The 24,024-nt window shown below is 40.1% G+C and overlaps 1 protein-coding gene across 1 annotated transcript; it reads left to right on the top strand.

Moving 5' to 3' along the window:
* Nucleotides 1-1,363: 1,363 nt before the first annotated feature.
* Nucleotides 1,364-23,921, top strand: IREB2 (iron responsive element binding protein 2). The gene is made up of 22 exons (XM_082060668.1): nt 1,364-1,490; nt 2,795-2,884; nt 6,064-6,229; nt 7,387-7,524; nt 9,427-9,648; nt 11,279-11,348; nt 12,542-12,725; nt 13,238-13,377; nt 14,201-14,372; nt 15,703-15,803; nt 16,251-16,367; nt 17,538-17,697; nt 18,542-18,677; nt 19,367-19,451; nt 20,064-20,220; nt 20,498-20,622; nt 20,910-21,014; nt 21,255-21,397; nt 21,991-22,138; nt 22,227-22,349; nt 22,862-23,047; nt 23,517-23,921. Exons 1-22 carry the CDS (start codon nt 1,472-1,474, stop codon nt 23,625-23,627), a joined length of 2,898 nt encoding a protein of 965 aa, XP_081916794.1. The 5' UTR covers nt 1,364-1,471; the 3' UTR covers nt 23,628-23,921.
* The last annotated feature ends 103 nt before the right edge of the window (nt 23,922-24,024 follow it).

Genomic DNA, 24,024 nt, shown 5'->3' with positions numbered 1-24,024 from the left:
CTGTTGCAGGTCAGGAAGGCGATGGCAGTTTAAATCAAAGCAGAAGGGAAGCTGGATTGATTAAAGGCCAAGCTGCAGACATCTTCTTGGTGATCTTTGCTGCCTGAGCCTGCTGGTGAGTTTTGGCCGCATTAGTGTATAAGCCCTAGATATTATCTGTGGTTTACATCCTGGTGAAACTAGTATTGCTTGACTTGGTCACCACTGTGTGATCTCATATGCTGCCACCATTGCACTGAAGATCGAGACAAAAATAAAATCATATCATCCCACTAAGACAAAAGATCATTGTTTGAGAGCAAGGAAAGAAACGCTGAAAAGGGAAAAGTGCTTCCTGAAGAAATCTAGCATGGGAGACTAAGCCCAGAGCAAGGTTAATCACATCTGTGTGACAGGACAATGCCACCATGGCCTTCCACTGCTCCTGAAGAGCAGCTGCTAAATTCATGTGTACTGTGGTTAAGTTATAAAAGACGTACCCATCATTAACCAATTGACATGATAAATACTTTCTGACCACCTGCAAAACAAAGGGATATCGTTTTAGATTCTTCTGCACGACAAGAGGGAGACAGAAGATTAAGTGGTAACATTGCTTAGAAGCAGAGTGCTTAGTTTATAGTCAACTAATAATAGATGTATTGTAAGTAAGAAAGTGAGCAATTGTAACTAGCATAATCAGTTATTTCTTAGTATGGATGTACTGTATGTCAATATTTTCAAAAATTGTAATGCATATGTAATAATTATGTGAATATGAGCAATACAAGAGCATCTAGTCTTTGGAACACTTATGGAGGACGATTCCCAGAGCTCCCCAGCGCTGCCTATAATGAATGCCACTTAACGGTATAATTAACTCTGCTATTTCCCCGTTTCACTCCCAGCCCGGGCTGGGACACTGTCAATGCCCTGGGCCACGCATCGGCTCACGGGGCAGTTTAATGCTCTGGTGCCCATCTATCTCCTCACAGGCCACCCTGTGCCCCCGGCAGCGGGAGGCGGGAAGCGGGAGCCCGGTGCTCAAAGCCCCGAGACGCGCACCACAGCCCCGCGGACCGTTAGGCCGGTGCGAACCGCCGCCACGTCACGTGAGGCCGCCCGTTCCTCGGGCAGCGGCCAATAGGCGGTGCCCGCGGCCACGCTCGCGCAGGGGCCGCCCCTGGCTGGAAGCGCTTCCCCGGGGCAGCTCCGCCCCCGCCGCGCTCGTCATCGCCCTCACAGGTATCACGAGAGCAAGCGGCCGCCCTCACTTGGCTTCTTCCGCCCTTGCCCTAAAGCCTCGCGAGATCTCGTGTCCTTTCCTTCCGCGAGCGGCGGGAGGCCTGGGCAGTGCTGCTGAGCTCTCGCGAGGTTGCGCTGACGGAGGCGGGGCGCTGGGCGCAGTCTCGCGAGAGCTGGGGCCGCCCCGCCCGGCCGCGCTCCCCCCGGCCCCGCTCCCCTCCCCGCAGAGCTAATATGGTCGCCAGCGATGGACCCTGTCAGGCCAGGTCAGTGCGGGCGGGCCCGTCGTCGCCCGCGGCGTCGCCTTCGGCCTCGGCGGCCGCCGTTATCCCGCCCGGCGGGACTCCCGCGGCCTGAGCCGTCCCCTGACCCCCTCCGCACCGGCCGGCGGCGGAGCGGGCCCGGCCCGAGCGCGGCCCCGGCGCTGTGAGGCGGCTCCTGCTGCACTCTCCTCCCTCCCTCCCGCCGCGCTTTGTGCGGGAGCGCTGCCCGGGACCGCGGCGGGCGGGAGCGGGGCGACCCCCGCTGCTCCGGGGCATCCAGCGCCAACCTCCGGGCCCGTTACCAGCCCCGCCGCGGCAGCCGCTTTGTTCTCGGCGGTTCCGGGGCCCGCCCGCTCGCCGGCGCTGCCCGGGGCTCCGGGCCGCGGCTTTGGGCCCGCCCCGCCGGGCCTCCCGTTATTCCCCACCACCGTTTTTGTCCCTGTTTCTCTTCTCCGCCGCAAACGCTGCGGCGGGCGGGGGATGTCATGCCCGTAAAGGTCCCTGCTTGTTGGGCCGAGGCCTAAACGGTGCTTGGCTCAATGTGGGGGGCCGTGTTAATTGTTCGGCTGTTGAAGTGGCGCAGGTTTTGCTGGGTGTTGATGATGTAGCACTTGTTTTGCCACGAAAGCGTAACTGTAGTGTAAAATCAAAGCAAGTAGCAAACAAAGGGTAAGTGTTCTGCTGCAGACCCAGGGTCTGGTGTTTGTGCTCGGTGATGTCAGAACTAACACCATTTTCCCCACTGTAATCTGGATTTTATTTCCTTAGACTTTCACTATATTAAGTTCTTTAGGTCTGAGGGAGTGCATCATTGGCACTGTCCCTTTAGTTTGCTGGCAATTGCATTAAGGCATTCTTTTTGTGAGCTGCTACTTCTCAAGAAGTTATTTATTCTCTCCACCTAATTAGCTGTAATGAGATTGATTTTTGTCTCTTGTTTGTGTGTCATTAGCCAAGCACTTAATGCTTTATGTTTCTACTATATTAAGACAGGTATCTCTTATCTGAGTTGGTGAGGTGCATTAATCCTGTTTTGTAGATGGTAAACTGAGACAATAAAGGTCAAATGTGTTCAGGTGCGTGACTGCTGATTACTGCGTGACCTGTATGTACCTAGTGTTACAGTTCATCTTTGTCATGCATCTACATCATTAGGTGTCTCAATCCATATTATGATGTACTTGCAGTCCTAGAGGAACATTATTTTTGGTAAAATCAGAAATAACAAGCTGTTCTTATGAGTCCTCTATTGGTACGCAAACCTTCTGTTCTCTTACGGCTGTAATTTTTTTTACTTTTTCCCCCAGGAAGCCCTTACCAGCTGGTAATTGAAGCATTAGGAAACTATCCACAAAAGAAGTTCTACAATGTCTCGAAGCTTGGAGGCGCCAAGTATGGTAATGAGGCTTTTCAGTTGTTTGTAATTAGGGTGGTACCAGGAGTAAACATGCAGCACTTACTGCTGTAAAATGTTGGGAGATGCAGTTGTGACTGTGTGAATTCCGAACAGGTGTATTTGAAGTATTACAATTTTCTACTCTGTTGTTGCTTTATGAAGTTAGTAGATGGTAATAACTTCATGTGGCTTTTTTTTTGCCCTAAGGGAGAAAGTGTAGGTGTTGCTGGAGTTCTCAGCAATATTCCAAATCAGAATAATTTCTCTTTTGGAAAAAATTGAGAGAGAACTCTTGTGTAATACCAAAAATAAATATAGATTTTACTCTAAATTTTGTATTGCTTCTTGGTGTTTCAGTTTCACCCCACCAAGCAAATTCAGACAGTGGGTAATTGTATGTTTACTAGAACATAGCTTCTACTGCAATTGCTGCAGAGAAGTGAGGTTTTATGGTGTTCAAACAATTGCTTAATCTCAGTATGTTATTAGTGTGTAATATATCACTAAGTGGTAGGTGCCAGAAAGACTTTTATTTGGTCTCTGTGTCTGACTGCCTTTTAAAAAATAAAGTGTGTGCACGTCTGATGGGAATGGGGAATACATGCAGATGGAGAGGGCTATAGATCAGTGTCAGCTGCAACAGGCTTTACTCTTGCTGATAATCAAAACATAGTCTTATTATTTTTTCCCTTTCATGGTAAACTCCTAAAATACTTTACCTGACGTACATATTAAAGTTATTTGTTTTTTTCCAGTTTTGCTGTTTTGTAATGTCTGATTTACTCTCCTATATTCAGAGAATTTGTGATGTTTCTTAACTAAAAATTACCAGTGGCTATTTCACTTAAAACCCATATTTGACAGCAGTAACTACTTTTCTATTGTTTGAAGTGAAGAGAGGGGAACTAATGCACAGTGTATGCTGAAAATTCCCTGTCATAGCTGTGTGCTCTTGCAAATTTCAGCTACTTGTAAAAATGAAGTTAATCTTTCAGATAAGCACATAAGGAAGAGGTAGAATGCTTCTGTTTGTGGCTTTGCCCAGGAAGAAGCAGTAGTGTGGTAGTAACAAAACCACTCAGTTCTACAGGAGTTTTTTGAAGAGCCTCTTGATAGGCGTTGAAGTACCAACAGAAGATACTACTTTCTGCTAAGATGTGCCATAAAGCTTGGAGCAGCCGTGGATATTCCTGAAGATACTCAGAGAAGGAGCCTAAATAGACTAAGAGTGTCCTTGTCTTCCTATAGAAACTCCTGTGCGGAAGTTGGAAGTGTCATGGGAGCTGCATATTAGCAATATATAAAATAAAGTTTAAACACAATGCGGGGCAGCACTGATAGCAAATCCAGCATCTGGAGTTCCTCATTGCATTTGCTGCTAGAACATAAATTTTGGGTTTTGCCTGTTTGCCCTCTGCCTGGGGGCTTCTGACTGTAATTTGACAATAAGTGCTTGTTTAAGTTAATCAGATTACTAATGTTAAATGTTAATTGATTTATTTGCCAATTTGCTAGGGAGAATCTGATTTTCTAGCCTTTAAAATAGTATTCAGTTATGGGGAAAATGGTAGCTAGAAAGACCTGAGAATGATTTAGACCAGGCCCTTGCTGGGATGAGAGTTAATTTGGAGAGCCTTTCTCGACTGAGCTCCACAAATCTGTGAGAATGGAGGTTCCACCTCCTCTCTTGATCCTTTGCTTAACCACCCTCCTTGGGAAACTTCTTTTTCCTTGTATGCAGTCGCAGTGTCCCTTCCTGCACCTTGTGACTTTTTCTGTCACACTTCTCCTTCTCTGCGGTTCCGATGAGGCTGTGGATGACTGCAGTTATCTCACTCGACGTTCTCTCCTTGGGCGAGCAGACCCGTGTCTGCTGCTGTTTTTGTGTGTCATGTGCAGCAGCTCCATAACCGTCGTGGAGGTCCCTTCACTGGGCTTGATGTCATTTGTTGAGATCTCTTGGATCCTGGGAGGCCCAAACTACACAAAGTGTTGGGGATGTGAGTTGCTGGTGCCTAAGAGAGGGAAGCCGTCGCTTCTCTGTGGCTGATGGTTGCTGAACAGCACCATGGACAGTTTGATTTATCACTGTATGGCTGCGCTGTGTATTACTTGTGATCCAAGAAAAAGCAAAACAATTTTTCCTTTGGTAACTTGGCTTTTAAATAGAGTGGTGGCATTATAGCTGATTAGACATCTTTGTTGTTCTTATATTGTTTTGAGTGACTTATCTTATTAGACCACAATGGATAATATCTGAGAAAGACATATGCAATGAGAACAGAGTCATTAAATCCTATATTAATAGTTTGCGGCCAGACCTCTGGATTAGGTTGAGACTACCAAATTGGACTTTTTTGGTAAAGGCTGAGCTTAATTGTTTCATTTTCTTCTTCCAGCTAACTCTATCTTCTTATAAAGCCATTTGCCTGCTTGAATGGTACTGAAAATAATGGGGAGAAATGTGACTTAATATAGATTTGTTTGTTTGTTTGCAGTGAATAGTGACATCTGCTTTTTTTTTTTCATTCTTGTTTCCAGTTCCCTAATTTTTCTTTGTGCCAGAAAGCTGCTTCTATTCAATATCCTAATCCAGATCAGTAATAAACTAACTAAAGTTGTACTTGGTGAAATGTCATTCTTTATTTTTTGAAGTGTGTTTAATTTTAGAGCACATGGCAGAATAGTTTCTGGTCTTCATATCACTGGTCATTTAAAAAAAAAGAAAGAAAATATTCTGGCTTTAGATGCTTTTGGCGTGACATCTCAAGTAATGAAATGTTGAAATTCACGGTTAAAAACAGTTTTGAATATTCTAACTGTTGCTTTTCATCCACTCTGATCATTAATCCCAGCTCCAGATTCCTTGCATCTCTCTCCTGCCAGCATAGCATACCTTCCTAAATGTCACTGCCATAACACAGTGCAGTCAAGCCATTGGTATCTTCTGTCCAAATCCCATATAACTCATTTTCTGCAATGTATACATTGTGCAACTCGCTGTTCCATATTGAGTAATGAAGATCAAACCCAACACAACTGGAAAAAGTGGGTTCCTGTAGTTTTCATCCTTCCAATCCCCAACAAAGTGGAATTCTTTGGAAATGTGAGATTGTAACTTTTAAAAAACTACAGAAGCTGAAGGTGTTGCACTAATTAAGTCACTTTGCTTTACCCTAGATACTCTGCCTTATTCCATACGAGTGTTGTTTGAATCCAGTGTCCGTAACTGCGATGGCTTCTTGGTGAAAGAAACAGATGCTATGAACATCTTAGACTGGAAAACAAAACAGAATAATGTCGAAGTGCCCTTCTGTCCTGCCAGAGTTGTTCTTCAAGACTTTACGTAAGTGTGTCTGTGTATGCCAAAAGCTCTGAAGTGATCTGTGTCAACTCACAGAGCTGTATGTACAATTCTTTACCTTGAAAACAACTAGCACTTGGACTTTTGGTGCTGAAGTACCTCTCTTTCTCAGTAGAAACCTCTGTGCTGCTTCTGCTGTCCCGTAGGTTCCTCGGGATAATTCCATGTGATGCAAGGACAGGAGTTGTTCCATAGGGTACCCTGGTTTTAGCGTAGGTTGGTGAGCCTGGAGCTGTTGGCCTACTAGGAACGCTTTACATTATAAGAGCCAGAACACAAATGGAACTGGTGACATTTTGGCTGTAGCCAGATAGCTGACACTTCATTGAAATATGTAGGATTCTTGCTTGAGATAACTGAAGATTAAATATTGCTTACTCCACAAGTATATGCAATCCAATTGAACCCATGAATAATACATATATTTTAAAAGTCTCTTAGGATATTAACTTTCTTTATAATTTGAGTATGGCATAGCTAAAAGGGCAGCCCTTCAGCAATTTGAAAATATTAAATTTAAGCTGTTTTGCTTGTCAAGAAGTGAGATAACTTACTAAGCAGAAGTTACCTCTTATTATTAATATCACAATTCCTTTTTAAATTAAGTCAGGAAGATTTATATACTACTGTGTTGTATAAACTTTGTCCTCAGTTTTGTACTTCAGGTGCGCTTATCTGTAGAGTAGCAACAAGAATATTTTTGTAAAATGTTGTGAGCTTCAGAAATGGCGGCTCTGTAAGAAGAGTGATAATACATGTTAAAGTGTTAAAATGTATGGCACAAGCATTGTTTGCAGAAAGGTTGTATTGTAAAGAGACTAAGCATCTAAAAACTAGTTTTGTAGTAAAGTACCATTGCACTTCAGGTGAAAGAGAAATGTAATTCTTAGATGTTCCTATGTTCTTGTTTGGTATGTTCAAACATGCTGTTGCTTGTTGTGAATAAAGTACCAACTCCATTAATTTATAAGATGTTTCAAGTTCTTTAAAATTGAGATAATAGAATAGTAGGGGTTTATCATCTGAAATAAAATTTAGGTAGATCTAGACTTTTAACTTTTTAAGTTTAAGAGAAGCTTGTATATTTTAGTGAATTAATGTCCCACATTGTTATACTCTTCTGGTTTTCTGTCTGCTAGTGGAATTCCAGCAATGGTGGATTTTGCTGCCATGAGGGAGGCCGTGAGGAATGCTGGAGGAGATCCTGTGAAAGTTAATCCTGCCTGCCCAACTGATCTCACCGTTGACCATTCTCTGCAGATTGATTTCAGCAAATGGTAACGTATCTCATTTTTGTGATGAACCATACATTTTCATCTGATACTGAACCATGGGTTCACTCTGGTCTTGGTACTATCCCATCAAATTATTTGTTATGTGTGGATCCCTGAAACTGGACCTGATGAGTATCGGAAAGAGGCTGCATAAAAATGGGTAAAATAACACTCCTGAAGGAGAGAGAGAATGGTTATGAGGGGTTATGGAAGAAGCTGACTGGCAACCCAAATTTTAGGCAAGCTTGTAATTTTGCTTTATCCTGTTTTTACCGTTAATGTTAAACAAAACTTATTTTTAACTGTCTGCCTTGTCACAGCTCCAGAGAAATGGCTTGCAATCCTACTGGACATACTGAAAGACTGTCATTTCAGCCCATAGCTTGTGACTTTCTTTTTTTATTATGGGCCTGGATTTTACAAGATATTTAAAAAGGCTGCATGTGTTTGCAGAGAGAAGTGTACTTGTAGGAATATGTCTGGAAACATATTAGGGCTGGAAAACTGACAGCCTGGTTTTCCTTTTCTGACAGGCAGTGATGTGATGAAAACAGCCTGGGGCTGCCTTTTGCTAGAAACAATTCTGCAGAAGAGGAGAAACTGGAGTTTTATTCAGTGTTTGCTGAAGTAAATAGTGCAGCTCCCCTCCACCTTCTCCCCTGCCCCTCCATCGTGGAGCCTTTCAAACTCATGCACAATTGTGTGAATTGCTCAAGTTCTTTGGGAATTTTAAAAGTTAATGGCCATGGGTGTATGAGTCATTTCTGTAGAGCTTCCAAATACATAAAGGGTTTTGGTTTGGTTAGGATTAGAAGAGTGAAGAGCAAGAAGCAGCAGATCATTTGTTGTGTTGCATATGTGGTGGTTCAGTTCTGTGGTCTGTCCATTCTCGTGCCTGGAGGGACAGCTGGTCTGGTTGTGGTTAGGCTGACCTAAAATTATCAGAAAGACCAAGTGTTGGCAAGAGGTCTCAACATGCTGCTTTGTCATGATAAGTCCGGTTTTTGTAGTTTCACTTTTGGAAAGCTTACAGCATCTTGGCAGCTGCTGGCCCCTGATAAGAAACCTTTCACTACAAGGTGGTTTGTGCTGCTTTTGTGTAGCTTCCATCTCCTGCTGATCAGAGGCTGCTGGACTAAGTGGGATTTAGACAAGGTATCCTCTGAGGCCATGCAATAGCCTGCAATTTGATAACTATGTATCTTTCTGTGTTACTAAAGCAGAAGAAGGCAGTGGCTTTAATTACATAGCAATGATTTGGTAAATATTGAAATGTAAAGAGTAATTCATTTTTCACAAGTTTTCTTTGCTCTCATGCAAAGACTGAATATTGTACGAATAGAGACTCGTGTGCTATATGGTCTTTATTTAAAAAAAAATAAAAATAAAACCCAACAACTTCTATGTATGATTGCTGTCTGACTTGAATAGCGTATAAAACTTATCTGAGCCTTTGAGAATTTTATGAAGATACATTTATTTCCTTGAGAAATATTTGTCTGTGCTTATTCCCCTGTGTATCTAACAAAACATGTACAGTACAGTCTTAAAAAAAGAAGCATGTTCAGCAAATCCACATTTTGGATGAGGCCCTACCCATGCCTTTGAAGTTTAAAACCCTGATTTTAGCCTTTGCAACGTTATTTATAAAGATTTCTGGTCTGTTGTGAGCAAATTGAAGGAGTCATTTGTCTGGTATTAATCTTTCAGACAATCCAGTTCTTTTCACTTGCTCACTACCACACTACTTTAGTTATCTAAGCTTATCCAGTTGCAGTTTACTTTGCAACAGGGTTTTAGTAAAATAACTTCTTTTCCCAGATATCTGCTGAAGGGATTGGGGGGAAAAAAAGGGAAGACACAAAACTCCTTATGTCTAACTTATTCTTCTGTTTAATGTTACAGTGCAATACAGAATGCTCCAAATCCTGGAGGTGGAGATTTGCAGAAGCCGATGGCAAAGCTTTCTCCACTCAAAGTACAGCCTCGGAAGCCGCCTTGCAGGGGTCAGACGGGCTGCAAGGGGCCCTGCAGCACCGGGGAGTCGAGTCGCAACTCGGGACCATTTTCTGCGCAGATCGAGAACACGCCCATCCTCTGTCCTTTCCATCTTCAGCCCGTGCATGAGTATGAAAGCTTCCTTTTTCTAATTATTTGCAGCCTTCTGTGTTGTTAAGCGCTGCCTGTGACAGTTCATAGACATGTGTTGTTTTTTTCTAAGCATCCTTCTGTACTCTTCACCTTGTGCTAGAAGGTCTGATATAGCAGATTTGAATTAGTCTACAATATTTTTTTGGACAAGAAGGCCTTTACTAAGCACCGTGCAGGTGGCCAAATGTGTGACTCATGGTTGTGATTTATAAATTTTGATACTTCCCTCATTCTTTACAAGGATAACAAAACATAGGAGTAATCCTTTGTATGTTAAGTAAACATCAGTGAATAAATCAGTGAAGTACTGGTTTATTTCTGAAAGCAAATTTTAGTTTTTTTGTGAAGCTCTTCAAAAGTCTCTGGTTCTTAAAGAACTAGGAACTAGCCTATTCATCATCGTCTGGCTTCTATGGAATCTCACAGTCCATCTGTCATTGAGTTGAAATTCAATGTATATCCTGCCTATTTGCAAAGGCCTAGGGGAACCTCATTTATCTGCCTCTTCCTGATTTTCAGTATTATTGACAGATCATTGGGTACCATTCCATCTATGACAATTACATGTAATCATCCTCCTCTTCCAGCTGCCACCTCTTTTCTCTGATAGACTGTTCAGAGCCCTTTCTTCCTGTGATGGACAGGTGTAGAATTTAAAAGCTGATCAGATCTGTATCTCACAGTGATACGGGGCTGATTGTCTTGGTAATTTTATAGATATGCAAATACTGGTGCTTAGTACAAGTGTAGGGATGCAGAATTAATGATGTTTTCAGCAGTATTGATGTTTGTGGCAGCAAACCAGCAGTGGTATTATGAAGCTGCGGCGTGAATGATGACTGTCCCCAGGGGCTTGGCAAAGCTGTAGTACAGCCACTAACCTTCTGACACTGCAGAGAAAGGGAAGGGTTGTGATGTAAAATACACCGCTAGGAAATTGAGGACTTTTTTCCTGGTACAAAGCAAGTGTGTTCCCGTTATTGTCCACCTTCTCAGAGCAGAGGTCGCTCCTCTGAAATTATAATGAGTATCAATATCTTAATAAATAGCACTAGTTAAGAAAAGAGGGTTCACTTATGAGAGTGTACTTACTGATGAGTACTTTAGAAAGAAAAAAATGTGGCTTGGAGGCAAAAAATACAGAAATGGAGGATAGTTACTGTTGCCCTGATGCTCTACTCAGCTGGTAAAGGGCTGGTGCTGAACATGGAGGGTATTTTTTATGTGAACTACTGAACATCTTTATTCTTTATGATAGTTGAATTTCAAGGTGTGCACTCTGTAAGACTACTGAAGAAAAGAGCTTCTGTGTATTATAGTATATGCTTGGAATAGATCTCTTAAAATGAATCTTTTTGAGATCAAATGCTTTAGGCAAACTATACCTAGAATGAACATGTTCTCAAGCACAGCGCAGATGAAATCAGCTATTTTTCACTGTTTACAGAAAGCTTGCTGCAAGGAAGGAATTATCTTTGTTCTAATAAACCACTTCAAATTTTGCCGAAGGCTTAAATGAGTCTTTCATCAAACAAGCAAAAGTAACATATTGTTCCTCTGTAATTTGAAATAATTGTGACAGTGTTTGTAAACTTTATCTTCCTAGGCCTGAGACAGTATTGAAAAATCAAGAGATGGAATTTGGCAGAAATAGAGAGAGGCTTCAGTTTTTTAAGGTATGTTTGTGTACCCGTGGGCCTTCTGTTGTGTTTTGGTTGGTTAAAGAGCTTGCTCTGTTTGTCTACCAGTGTTCAGGTTTGGATGATAAATTAAATGTAATCATTTGGAAAGGTCAGACTCTCAAATGTGAATTTAATATGGGAACAGAAAATTGGCTAATAACATGGTTTATATCTTTAAAATTTGTTAGGCAGCAGAGGTTCTAAATCGAGGTGTTGCTTAAAGAGGAGATAATTTTTCATAATTCTAACTTGAAAACGTCTGTGCTGTTTGATTTGGTTCTTGTTAGTGTGAAGACAGTGGACAAAGTAGATATCAATGAAGCATTAATCTTTTTAATGCTTCTTGATGAGCTTAGTGCCTTAGGTCATACAGAGTTTGGGGATAAAAAGTTAGTTTGCCAGTGCTTCTCTTACAAATTTTACTGAGGCTGGAAGCCTGAAGAGAAGCCGATGTTGAGGTGTAGCTGCTTTCCAGCCCAGCAGCAGTGCTGGTAAACTTGTTTTTAATGGCACTCTTGTGTGGGGAACAGTGGCTGCTTTGTTGCTACTCATGAATCTGCAACTTTGGTATTTGATATGCAACTGCTAATTTAACGTGGTTTGGGAATCCGATGCAATGGTATAAAAATGTTTTCAAATTGGTCTGTTAGGTGGTTTATGTCTGAAAGGTGCAAATTAGCTTTTACATTATTAAAGAAGGAAACTGCCAAGCTGAATCTTCTTACAAGTTTCCACACCAGCTTTTTTAAGTCTAGCATCCTGAGTTTGCATGTAGCAAGACACTTTTCTAAATTGTATCTTCCATCTCACCCAGGAGTGTAGAACCTAAACTAAATTCTGCTCTAAGTACAAGTGCTTAGGTTCTGTTCTCTAAACACTGGTCTTAGCTGAGCTTAAAATCAGTTGTGTGTGCTAGAAGGAAAGGGATTGATGCAGCCCTGCTTTCGAAAGGTAGGTATGAATTATTGATTCAGCCTTCAGCAGGAATGGAATGAATGGGTTTGTTGATGATTAAGAATGTATAGAATCCAAGGGGATTGCATAGCTCTGTTTGACAAATGACCAAAACCCACTTGTGTAAATAGCAAGTAGTGTTTTATTGCATATTAGTTTTGTTGTTTTAGTTATGTTCTAAGAATTTAATATACCTTTGAAAACATTTTTTTCTCATTTTGGAAAAATTACAGTGGAGTTCAAAGGTTTTCAAGAATGTTTCCATAATTCCACCTGAGACTGGAATGGCGCACCAAGTTAACTTGGAACATTTGTCAAGAATTGTTTTTGAAGTTAAAGATTTCCTATATCCCGATAGCGTGGTCGGCACAGATTCTCATACGACCATGGTAAATGGCTTGGGTATCTTGGGCTGGGGTAAGTATGCTCAGAGCAACTCGATAGTACTTTGAAAGGTGTTCTAAAGCATTACGGAGAAATACTGTCTTCCCACTGGATATTTCTATCTCAAGCATAACCAACTCTGTCTTGAATTCTTCTTCACAATGTTTTTTGTGTCTATAAGTAATCTCAGCTAACAGTTCTTTACATTCAGAAACTGCTTTTTGTAATTTAAAGAGAAAATAGCCAAAAAACTATTGATATTCAAATAAGAGCTGTTTGTGCATGTGTTATAACATTTGTATGAAGGTTTTCTTTTGGAAAGTTAATTTTAGATATAAAATATTTTCTGGTTGAGTGTGAAGTCTAACTTCAGCAATAGTCTTGCTTGGTTTTATTTTTCTTGTACAGATATTTAACAGGGAACTTCTACATTCCTTGCTGTAGCATTTAGGCTTAATAGAGATTTACTAGATTTTTTGGGACCTCAAAATATGTAGCCTTGGTTACTTAAACTGATAAAAAGCAACCTAATATTGTCCTTGCAGGTGTTGGGGGGATTGAAACAGAAGCAGTGATGCTGGGGATGCCGGTTACCCTCACTTTGCCCGAGGTGGTGGGGTGTGAACTGACAGGTACCGCCAGCCCACTTGCTACATCCATAGATATTGTTCTCAGCATCACAAAGGTGAGTGGGATGCCTTTTCAAACAACGCAAAGTTTGTTGCGTGTTCTGCCGGTGATGTTTGAGAACTGAAGTAAATGCTGGGATTATTTTTAGAATACCTTTGATCACAATAGTGCAGAAAGATACAAATGATGTCTAACCATTTTTATTTAATAGCCCTCAAAGTAGTGGTGTGTGTTTTTCTTTTTTCCCTCCATATTCATTTATTTATAGGCCTTCTTTCACTCAAAAATGATTTAAAAAATAAAAAAGGCAAAGCATGTGTTCAGGGTTGGGGCAGAGGAAAGAAGCCTGTTTCCATTTTGCTCCAGCAGACAGCATGTAGGCTTCTTCTCTAGCTCAGCAACTTTTTCCAGATACCCTTTTTGTTCCAAAATACTCCTGCAAGACACAAGGCCTATGTATGGCTGTAAGCTGGTGTAACTCAAAAATGTGTTTTCTGGAGACAGGGTTTTACCAGGATGGCACAAAGTGTCACTGCTGTAGTAGGTGAAGAGCTGGTGTCTAAGCATCGAAGAGCTGCAGTTGCTTTGAAAATCCAGTCTTCTTTCTGGCATGTTTGAAGAAGTCTGTTCCTGACTAGGAAGTCTGAAGAACTGAGTTGCAGATGGAGGTGTTTTATTATGTCAGCTTCCAGTGTAGATTTTTAGAACCCAGTATGTTAATGAGGCTTGGGGTTTGGTGTGTTTTTTGCAGATGTAGGTCTTAAGGTTTCAGCTTTTTGTTTTAAACATTCATGACTTGCTAATTGTGAGTTGTGGCAACAAACATTGCGTCCATTGTACCTTTTCATATAATAAATGTTGTGTGTTCTTTTCCACAGCATCTTAGGCAAGCTGAAGTTGCTGGAAAATTCGTTGAGTTTTTCGGGAGTGGAGTTTCCCAGCTGTCTGTAGCAGACCGAACCACAATCGCAAACATGTGTCCTGAGTATGGTGCTATTCTGAGCTTTTTCCCTGTTGATAATGTGACACTGAAGCACTTAAAGCATACAGGTAAGAATGAAATTAAAACAGTGATTAATTGTAATAGCGTTTTAGAGATGTGGCGATACATTCTTTGCTTAAAACTCCATAGTTTTTGAACAGTGTTTTTGTTCTGCAGAGTTCTGATGTAGATTTAATGTATACAATTCTGCTGTATAGTAACAGGCTGTGTCATAGAATATACTTGGCTGCAACTTTCATCCTGTAGAATCTCATGCATCTGAGTAACACCTATCACACAAATAGTACTACATGTTTACTGTGGACTAGTTTTATGGGCCACTTAGTTTGCAGCATTCAGGTTTGAGTTATTGACCTGCTTCATTGGCACCAAGGTTTTCTTGTGGCCTGTTTTGTCTCCATGTATCCCATGTATTCCAGTGAGGCTGTAGCTTTTGTATGCACAACGCTGGTGTGCGATAGCTGACCTCCCCCTGCGCTTTGTGCCCAGTCTGGTCCATTGGCCTAATAGCTGATTAACTAACAGCATGTTATTTTTCAACATCATGAGTCCTTGTTGTTGAAAGCATAGGTAAAACTTTAAAAGAAAAGTATTAAGACAATTCTCACTTATATTTTGAAAGTGTATGGAAAAGAAGTCTTAATATGAGATGAATCCCTTAACTACCTGTAGATTCCCTATGAAATCAAAATCTAAAATAATTTCTAGAAGTGAGTGAAGCCACAAAACAAATCGCAACATGTTTCATATTACTTTTTCTTCTCCTTGGAGAGCATTATTTCACTGGCATTTCAGGCTAAGCTAGAAGGATGTCAATTATTTATCAAGCTACTGCAAACACAGAAAACCATAGGGTAAAACATGGCAAAAAAACCCCACATTAGTAAGCCTTTTTGACACTGAAATATGTCACTTTTAAATATGAGTTAAACATTTGTAATTTAATAACAAACATTTTTTCTGTTCAGTGCAGAACAAGTGAAACATTTTCTAACAGTAGCTGGTAACGCTGGCTATTATCAACTAAGCACGTGATCTGTATTAAAAGAGTAAATCTTAGAAAAGCTTTACAAACTTCAGGGACAAATCTGTAAATTTAGTTAGTTACAATTGCTAGAGTTGTAACAGCTTATTTTGCTATGAGGTGAAAAAGTTGAGCTAAAGTAAAGAAAAAAGTTTTTAAAGTATTTTAATTTACGTATCATTCCCGAATAGCTCCTGGAGGTTGGATATGGGAGTGGTGTGCATTGAAAAAAAGTACTTTGGATGTCCAAGGATGTATTTCATATGCTTGAAACAATCTTAATTTCTGAGAATTGTGGTTTTTGTTTTAATTTTTAATGTGACTTTTCTCATGTTTGCGATATCCTTCCAAAGGTTTTGACAAGGCCAAGCTTGAGGTCATGGAAGCATATCTTAAAGCTGTGAAGTTATTTAGAAATGATGAGAGTTCTTCCAGAGAACCTGAGTATTCCCAGGTATGCTTGCAATGTTTCTGTATGTTTGATTCTCATAATAACTAACTACTGCTGATTTAATTCATCTGTCTCTGCTGTAATTTTCATTGCTCTAATAAAAGTTGTATTTATTAACTCACAATTTTGAGAAGCAAAATACAGAGGGGATGTGGGAAAGAAGGGAGAAGTACAGTAAATGTTGGCTAACAGATACTAAATTCCTCTTGCTCCTGAGTGGTCAGGTGAGTTTCATGGATGGTAGAAAAGTTAAGGATAATGTTAAAACACTTTGAATAAGATGACCAGCCTTTTACCATAGGCAGTCTTGAAAATGGAAGCCCAGAGTTTTATTGTCTCAGAATGTTCAAATGTTAAACAAAAGAGGTTCCGGATGTCTCAAGAGTATGCTCAATGTAATGTTGGGCTGGGATTGATAACGCTTGCCTTTTGTTTGTTTGGTTTTTTTAGGTAGTGCAATTTAGTCTAAGTTCTATAATTCCATATGTCAGCGGCCCCAAGAGGTCCCAAGACAGAGTGGCTGTTAATAACATGAAAAGCGACTTCCAAGCCTGCTTAAATGAAAAGGTTTGTACTACTGATGTACTCTTCAAAAGGTACTTCCTGTGATTCTGTGAATCTACATGAATAAATGTTATGTTACTTATTGCTTTCATACCTGCTGAGGCCTCTTTATTGCTAAGTAGACAGTTTATCCTGTGGTATTTTTTTTCTTGCTTGACAAGTGTCCTGAGGCTAGTAGCTTGTAAATCATAGGTGTGTGTGTCAGGAACATGAACTTCCAGGAATCTTTACTTTCACACTTTAGATTGCTAGGGAGGAGAACCTTAAGTCATAAATAGCATAAGCTTAGGAAACATTTTCTCATTTTCAGAGTGTTTTAAACAGCTGTGTTTTACTTAATTTCCAAGCCAGAATTACCGTAAGAAAAGAATGCTCATCATGTCTTAAATGAGGTGCAGAAAGACTTCCAAGATTTGTAGCTAATCAGTGTTCTCAGTTCTTAACTTAGCAAGTGATTTTTGCTTGCGGCTTTACTTGACAGAGGACATGTTTTTACTCTGAAGGTGGTATTTTGGGTTAGAAATATGCATAAGTATCTAAGAATGCAGCTAATAGAGGAATGCATCTTCATTTGTAGTGTTTTTAATTAAGTCAAAGACTGGCAGGAGTATTAGAAACGTTTACACTTAAACACTCTGTAAAAAGTCTTTCTGTTGGTTTTGGCATTTCTGACTCACAATGAGGTGTGTAATACAGAACAATCAATTGTGGCAGAGGGAGAAATCATAACTGATCATGGCTCAGAGGATGCCCAAGTGCTGAAAAGCTGGAGGGTGTGAAATGTTAATGGACCTAGTCTGCTTTCAGTTATAATCCTCTTCCAAGTAAAATATCACTTATTATTTTAATTCAGAAACCAGTATTGTACAGAATTAGGCATCTACTCGTAAGGGATTCTTCTTTTGTGTACAGCAGGAAATGATGGTGTGATCAGCTGTGCGTTTTCACTGGCATTTGTTCACAACTGTTGCAAAGTTAATTACACAGAAAGAAGGATGAGACCTCTGTAGAGGCGGAGGGAGGCATGAACTGAGGGCTACTTTTGAAATCTCTTCAAGGGTTCCTAATGGGACAGCTGAGTAGTATTTTTAAGATGAGGATTCACTTGGTCTTGCTGTAATGTCATATTTGCTCTACTGTAATAACTGCTGACATGTATTTTTTGTCATCTAGTGTGGCGTTAAAGGGTTTCAGATTGCAGCTGAGAAACAGAATGACATTGTACCTGTTCAGTATGAAGGAAACGAATACAAGCTATCTCATGGCTGCATTGTCATTGCTGCAGTGATCAGCTGTACAAACAACTGTAATCCCTCTGTCATGCTTGCTGCAGGTATGTTGTGACTAGTGGCAACTGACTGGATCTGAATGGTGTTCCTATGTTTACACAGCCTTTACCTTTACTTCTGTAGGTTCTTTGTAATGACTTGACCTAAAGATCTGAAACTCTAAACTTTTGGCCTTGTTTTATGTTCTGGAGTTTATATAATGAAAGCTACTTTTCAATAATACAATCTCAAAATTTGTGTCACAAAGCAGTGTTAAGGATGGTAACTGCAAAATATTTACGTGTGGTAGTATTTTAACAGGGAAGCAGTTGTAGGGCACTGTTATGCACATGGTGACACTGTTGGTGCAGGTGGGCTTGAGCTCAGATGCTGTCCTGGGTGACAGCAGCTTGAACTATAGTTAGCTGCAGAATCTGGAAAGAAAATCCATATTGTTGAACAATTGTTCTGTGCCTTAGCTACTTGTTAAGGAGTATGTGCTGTACCTTTGCAAGCTGCACACAACCTTCCTGGAACAATTAACCCTCCCTCAGACCTTGCTTTCTTCCTTTGAGGTCCCCTGTGAGCAAGGCAACCTTCCCTTTGAGGTTGTGTGGCCTGTATTAGAAGAAGAATAAATGAATTTGTACTGTCAACTGAAACATGGGAAAGAGATTTTTCTTATAGAAAATAAAATTGGTATCTACATTATTGGAATGAGAAGAAAAACCTGAATGGTGGTGTTATGAGTTAAGAAACTTTATTCAGGAAATAGTTGCTTGAATAACTTAATAAACTGAAGGTCTAGTCATCCTCTGGCTTTTTCTTATGCTTAATTTAACTAAGGTAGCATCAGATAGATGTTCTTTCAAGGAATACACAAAACAAGCTGTGTCTCTTTTTTGGTAGGACTCCTGGCTAAAAAAGCCGTTGAAGCTGGCCTAGTGGTTAAGCCCTACATACGAACAAGTTTATCACCGGGCAGCGGAATGGTTACACATTACCTCAGTTCAAGTGGAGTATTGCCATACCTCAGTAAGCTTGGGTAAGTTGTGACTCCTGCTGCAGTTGTCATTTGAGAAAAACAGTACACATGGATTTTATCCAGGTTGATAAATGTGGTTACTGTTCATTTGGTTGGCCAGTTCTTAATTTTCTAGATTATAATTTCAACTACTTGCTGACTTGAAGTTGTTTTACTTAATCTTATTCCCACTTTACAATCTACTATGTACAGATCTCTGCCTCAGAGCTCTCTTATTTTCTGTAGCAATCTACTTGCTTATAATTGCCTTACAAGACAGAATACACTTATTTATGTATTTAAAAAGTGGAAGCTGGATGTAAATGTGTCAGGGCAGTCTGTTTTAGTCTTTTCTTAATGTTGCTGCTGTTGTGGGTTGTTTAGCATGTTTTTGGTTGCTCCGTAGCAATAACAATTAGATTATGTCCATAATTTAGCTGTGCTCTGAAGGATGGTACTGCCTTTGCCATGACTTGGGGAACTAGCAACATCTTGAGATATTTTTGACTTATCTTGATCGGTTGCAAAAATGTTACCTCATATATTCCTGTTTGCGTCAGTGAGATGTAGTGTCTCCTGTTCGCTTCCTAAAAAGTCTGATTGTCAAAGGAAAAAATCATCTTAATGATTGCTAATAAAATAAAAAGCTGGTTTGCTATTGAATTGTGATAGTTTAATGTGCTACTTGATTGGGTTTTTTTCCTATGTAGGTTTGAGGTGGTTGGTTATGGGTGTTCAACCTGTGTTGGTAACACTGCCCCCTTGCCAGAAGCCATCAGGAATGCAATAAAACAGGTAAAGCTCTAAGGCTTGTTGAATACAGACATAGTTCTCACCCAGTTAAGTGATCAAGAAATACAGGAACGCGTGCAAAATATACTTTATTGTGGGCTTGGACTCTGCATGATGTTTTTGCTCATCTGCATGTCAGAGGGAGACCATGGTGATTCCTTGCTATGTAAAATAAACATAATAAATAGTATTTGTAGTGTAGAGATATAAATTGCTAGATAAATACATAGAATGTCATCTTATGGAGGATACAATGTGTAGATTTTGTATGATAAATGAAGAGGAGGGTTTTCAAGGACCGTGTGTTTGAGTTATTTTTAACTTATAGCATTGAAAGAGCTGCAGCACTTTTTTCCTGTGAAGCAGAAGAAGACTACAAGAACTAAAAGGCAAGAGAGGAGTTCACTGAAGTGAGTGCAGAAAGTATCAGAGGGTCAGGAGTGAAAAGGAGCAGAAGGAGAAAGGGTAGCAGGAGAGAACGAAATGCTTTGAGGTGTTAGAATGAATATTTGAAGTGGAATGCTAAAAGTACATCTGACTTAATCAACAAAAAATAGCACAAGCTGTTGAAGTACCACCAAGTCCAAGGAAAATACATATGGGTCTGCCTTTCAGGGTGACATAATTGCCTGTGGAGTGTTGTCTGGAACAAAGAACTTCGAAGGACGTCTCTGTGACTGTGTCCGTGCCAACTACCTTGCTTCTCCACCGCTTGTAGTTGCTTATGCTATTGCAGGCACTGTTAGAATAGACTTTGAAACTGAGCCTTTGGGTAAGTATTTCTTTACATCTTATATTTCTGCATCTAATGCATATGTAGAAGAGGTTTCTTCACATGCATTTCAGCATACAAGACCAGTGTATTTGAAGAGAAAGCACAGTCATATTTGGTGTTGCTTTTAACTAAAGCAAAGTACCCACTTAACTGATGAAATTATTTGTGTATCTGGTACTGTCTCTGAAGACCTGAATATATGCATATTCTAAAATATCAAGTCTAATATTTTATTCTTCAAAATTACTATGTTCTGTTTAAAAATCTTTATCAGGCACTGGCTTTGACGGCAAAAGTATTTACTTACGAGATATTTGGCCCACCCGAAAAGAACTTCACACGGTGGAGGAAGAGTGTGTGATATCATCCATGTTTAAGGAATTGAAAGAAAAAATGGAGGTAAGAATGGTCTTTTGTTCTAGATAACTTAAAGCTGCAGTGAAATGCAATCTTTATCATATCTTCCAGTTGAATATCATTGGTTTGTCAGTTATTTCCATTACTGTAAAGGGGGACTTGATTGAGATGGGTACTTGTTTTAAATAGTGATTCTTCAGTAATATCCAATAAGGTAACTTGTATAATACAAATTAAAAAGCAAATCACTGGTAAGTTTTTTGTTTCAGAATGTAAACAGTTCATAAACCAGTTTCTCTGTTCTTTTTGGTTAACTTTCTTTTTTGTAGAAAGGAAACAAACGATGGAATTTACTGGAAGCACCTGAGTCACCTTTATTTCCCTGGGATTTAAAATCTACTTACATCCGATGTCCTTCCTTTTTTGATAAGCTTGTAAGTATGTTGGCTCTGTCTACCAGATTATATGCATTATGTTAAAGCAAAGCAATAGCTATTGCAGTAAAGCTTTAAGTGTATTTCTCAGGCTTTTAAATACTATTTGTATCTCTGGAATGAGTGGAGCCTGTACATCGGTGTGCCTTCATATATTGCAGATATGTTTTCTTCTTGGAAGAAAAATGTATCTTATTTTTGTTGTTGTTGTTCCCCCCAATCCCACCCCTTCCCTTTTAGGCCAAAGAACCGGTTTCACCACAACCGATTGAAAAAGCCCATGTCCTACTCTATTTGGGAGATTCTGTAACTACAGATCACATATCCCCTGCTGGAAGCATTGCAAGGAGTAGTTCTGCTGCAAAGTATCTGACCAACAAAGGGTAAGAACTTTTCACATTAGACAGCTTTAATTCTGACTGCTTCATGTGCCAAATAATGGATCGGCACAGTTGCTTTCCTTTAGAAATGCCTGTCTGGACAAAGTGGACATTATATGTGAATAAGCAACGTAGTAACTGTTACTGGTGTTTGTAAGTAAAGAATGAATGGGCCTTTAATCCCAGGATGGTCATGTTATTTATGAGTGAAGGTCTTGTTTTGGCACAACGATTGTTAATAAATATGCTGGTACAGGTAAGAGGATTAGTAGAGAGGCTTGTCTCCTGTGAGACAATTCTTGAGCTAGAACAGTCTCCTCATAATTCTTCTGTAAGTACCATACTGCTCAAAGCACTTTAAAACAGTCATAGAAAATCAATTTAAAATGGCACTTTTCCTTATGGATAATCCAGCAATGATTTGCACACCTTGTTCATCTTTTAAAATAAATATATTCGTTGGATGAGTAGTTCTTTACATCTTGCACTGAAAACTTAGAGATGCTGCAATAATTACTGTAAAAATAATAATATTGTTTTAAACCAAGTAATCTTTAAAATAACTGATTCCCTTTAAAATGTTATTTCTATTCTAGCCTCACACCTCGTGAATTCAACTCTTATGGAGCTCGAAGAGGTAATGATGCTGTGATGACAAGAGGTACCTTTGCAAATATCAAGCTTCTGAATAAGTTCATAGGAAAACCAGCTCCTAAAACAATTCACTTCCCATCCGGACAAACGGTAAAAATACATTTGTTTGCATGACTACTCTGTAATTGTGATGTGGACTTAGAACTCACGCAGACTGTTTTGCTTTGTTGTTCTACAGCTAGATGTGTTTGAAGCAGCGGAGCTGTACCAGAAAGAAGGCATCCCTGTAATTATTCTGGCGGGAAAGAAGTATGGACTGGGTAGCTCAAGAGACTGGGCCGCAAAAGGGCCTTTTTTACTGGTACTGCTGGTTTGTTTATGTTTGGAGTGTGCTTTTGGTTTGTTTTTTCTGGAAACACCTAAAAACATATTGTCTAGTTTGGGGCATGAATATGTTTAGAAACTCTCCTCTATCTTGAATAGAATTTATTCAATGAAATTAATTTATCTAGTGCATTTGATCTCTGTGGAGTGTTAAGTATCCAGCTATTGCAGACCGCTTTCCACTAATTCAGCGTACAGCTGGGGTCAGCCGTTGTTCCGGTGGAGCAGTGGAAGCAATGCCGTTCAGTCTGGGCTCTGCTGCCCACAGCAGGGTCACCATCTGTTGTACAGCTCCATTTCGTGCTGGGTGGGCCTGCTCTGCCCTGTTTGCATCCTGCTGTAAAGCTAAAAGATGTTTCCTACTTGCTCACAGGACTCATACAAAGCACCCTCTTTACTCTTTGGTTTGAATTGCAAGGTTTTGGACATAATATGATATTTGAAGTTTGCTTTTGCATTTTCCTGACTACTGTACTTTGTGTTTTGTAGGGTGTTAAAGCTGTCCTGGCTGAAAGCTTTGAGAAGGTCCATAGAAGTCAGCTGGTTGGAATTGGCATAGCTCCACTTCAGTTTCTTCCTGGGGAAAATCCAAGTGTTTTAGGTCTCACGGGCAGAGAGCAGTTTTCTATATTGCTCCCTTCAGAGCTGTCACCCAGAATGACTTTGGATATTAAGGTATCTTTGCAATTCTTTAAAAATGTCTCTGAATGTACTGATGATTGAAAGCACAGAAAGAAAAGTTAAGCCTGAGGGTTGAAAGGAGGAAAAAAATGAAACTTTAAGCTTACTTTCAAAGACAATTTAGTCTTGCCTGAAGTTTGTAATGACTATTGGAGTTTCCTAAAGTACCGATACATATGTTCTTTGTAAGCAACTTTTTATGCCACCTGAGAGTCTTGATTGTTCTTCTGGGCATTGTTTTCCCCCTCTTTATTATCAATGGAGTTGTAGCTCCCAGCTGGATCTGAGCTGTGCACTAAAATGCACCTTCACTCTGCTCCCAGCAGTGTCTGGGTCTGCAGTGCCTGAGAGCGGGTTGAATTTGCTTGTGTTAAACAAAACTTGGGGTTAGAACCTTAACCAAGAATAAGCAAGTGAAAGCAAAGCTCTTAATCGGTGTCTCTTTTTTGCTTTTGTTTTGAAGACAAGCACTGGAAAAGTATTCAGCGTGATTGCCTTGTTTGAGAACGAGATGGAGATAACATTATACCAGTATGGGGGAAGCCTAAACTTTGTGGCTCGAAGATTCTTATAGTAGCTACTGACTGTATGGGTACCTTGCATAATTCTGCAAATGCCTTGTGTGAACCCAGGAATCTGTACTGTGGAACTGCAAACAGTCCTAGTGTGCTCCAAGTTACTTCGTCCATGGATGTAAAAGATTGTGAATCATTGTAACTGCAACAAGATCCTTCCTGATTTTAAATAATATTCTAATGGTGCTATTGAACATTGCTAAAATCAACATATGTATTGTGGCAGAGAGCTGTAAGTATGGAGGGGATGTTTTATCAGACCATTTTGTAAATAAACTATGTGAAATCTGAAACTGATTGTGCTGAAGATTATTATGTAAGAAGATTTTCTGCAGTTGTTTCCACTCGGTTTTTGCACCTGTCAATCTGTGTACGGCTGTTTGCTGGTGTAAGGAT

This window comes from Streptopelia decaocto (genome assembly GCF_964273445.1).
Source record: "Streptopelia decaocto genome assembly, chromosome: 9".
Classification (NCBI taxonomy): domain Eukaryota; kingdom Metazoa; phylum Chordata; class Aves; order Columbiformes; family Columbidae; genus Streptopelia; species Streptopelia decaocto.
This window is presented reverse-complemented; position numbering and strand designations above follow the sequence as displayed.

Excerpts from the sequence above, each read along its gene's own strand:
- IREB2 (XM_082060668.1), top strand. Across the intron at positions 21,015-21,254 it reads CTTCCTTTTTTGATAAGCTT|GCCAAAGAACCGGTTTCACC; the intron begins GTAAGTATGTTG and ends CTTCCCTTTTAG. Across the intron at positions 21,398-21,990 it reads AAGTATCTGACCAACAAAGG|CCTCACACCTCGTGAATTCA; the intron begins GTAAGAACTTTT and ends TTTCTATTCTAG.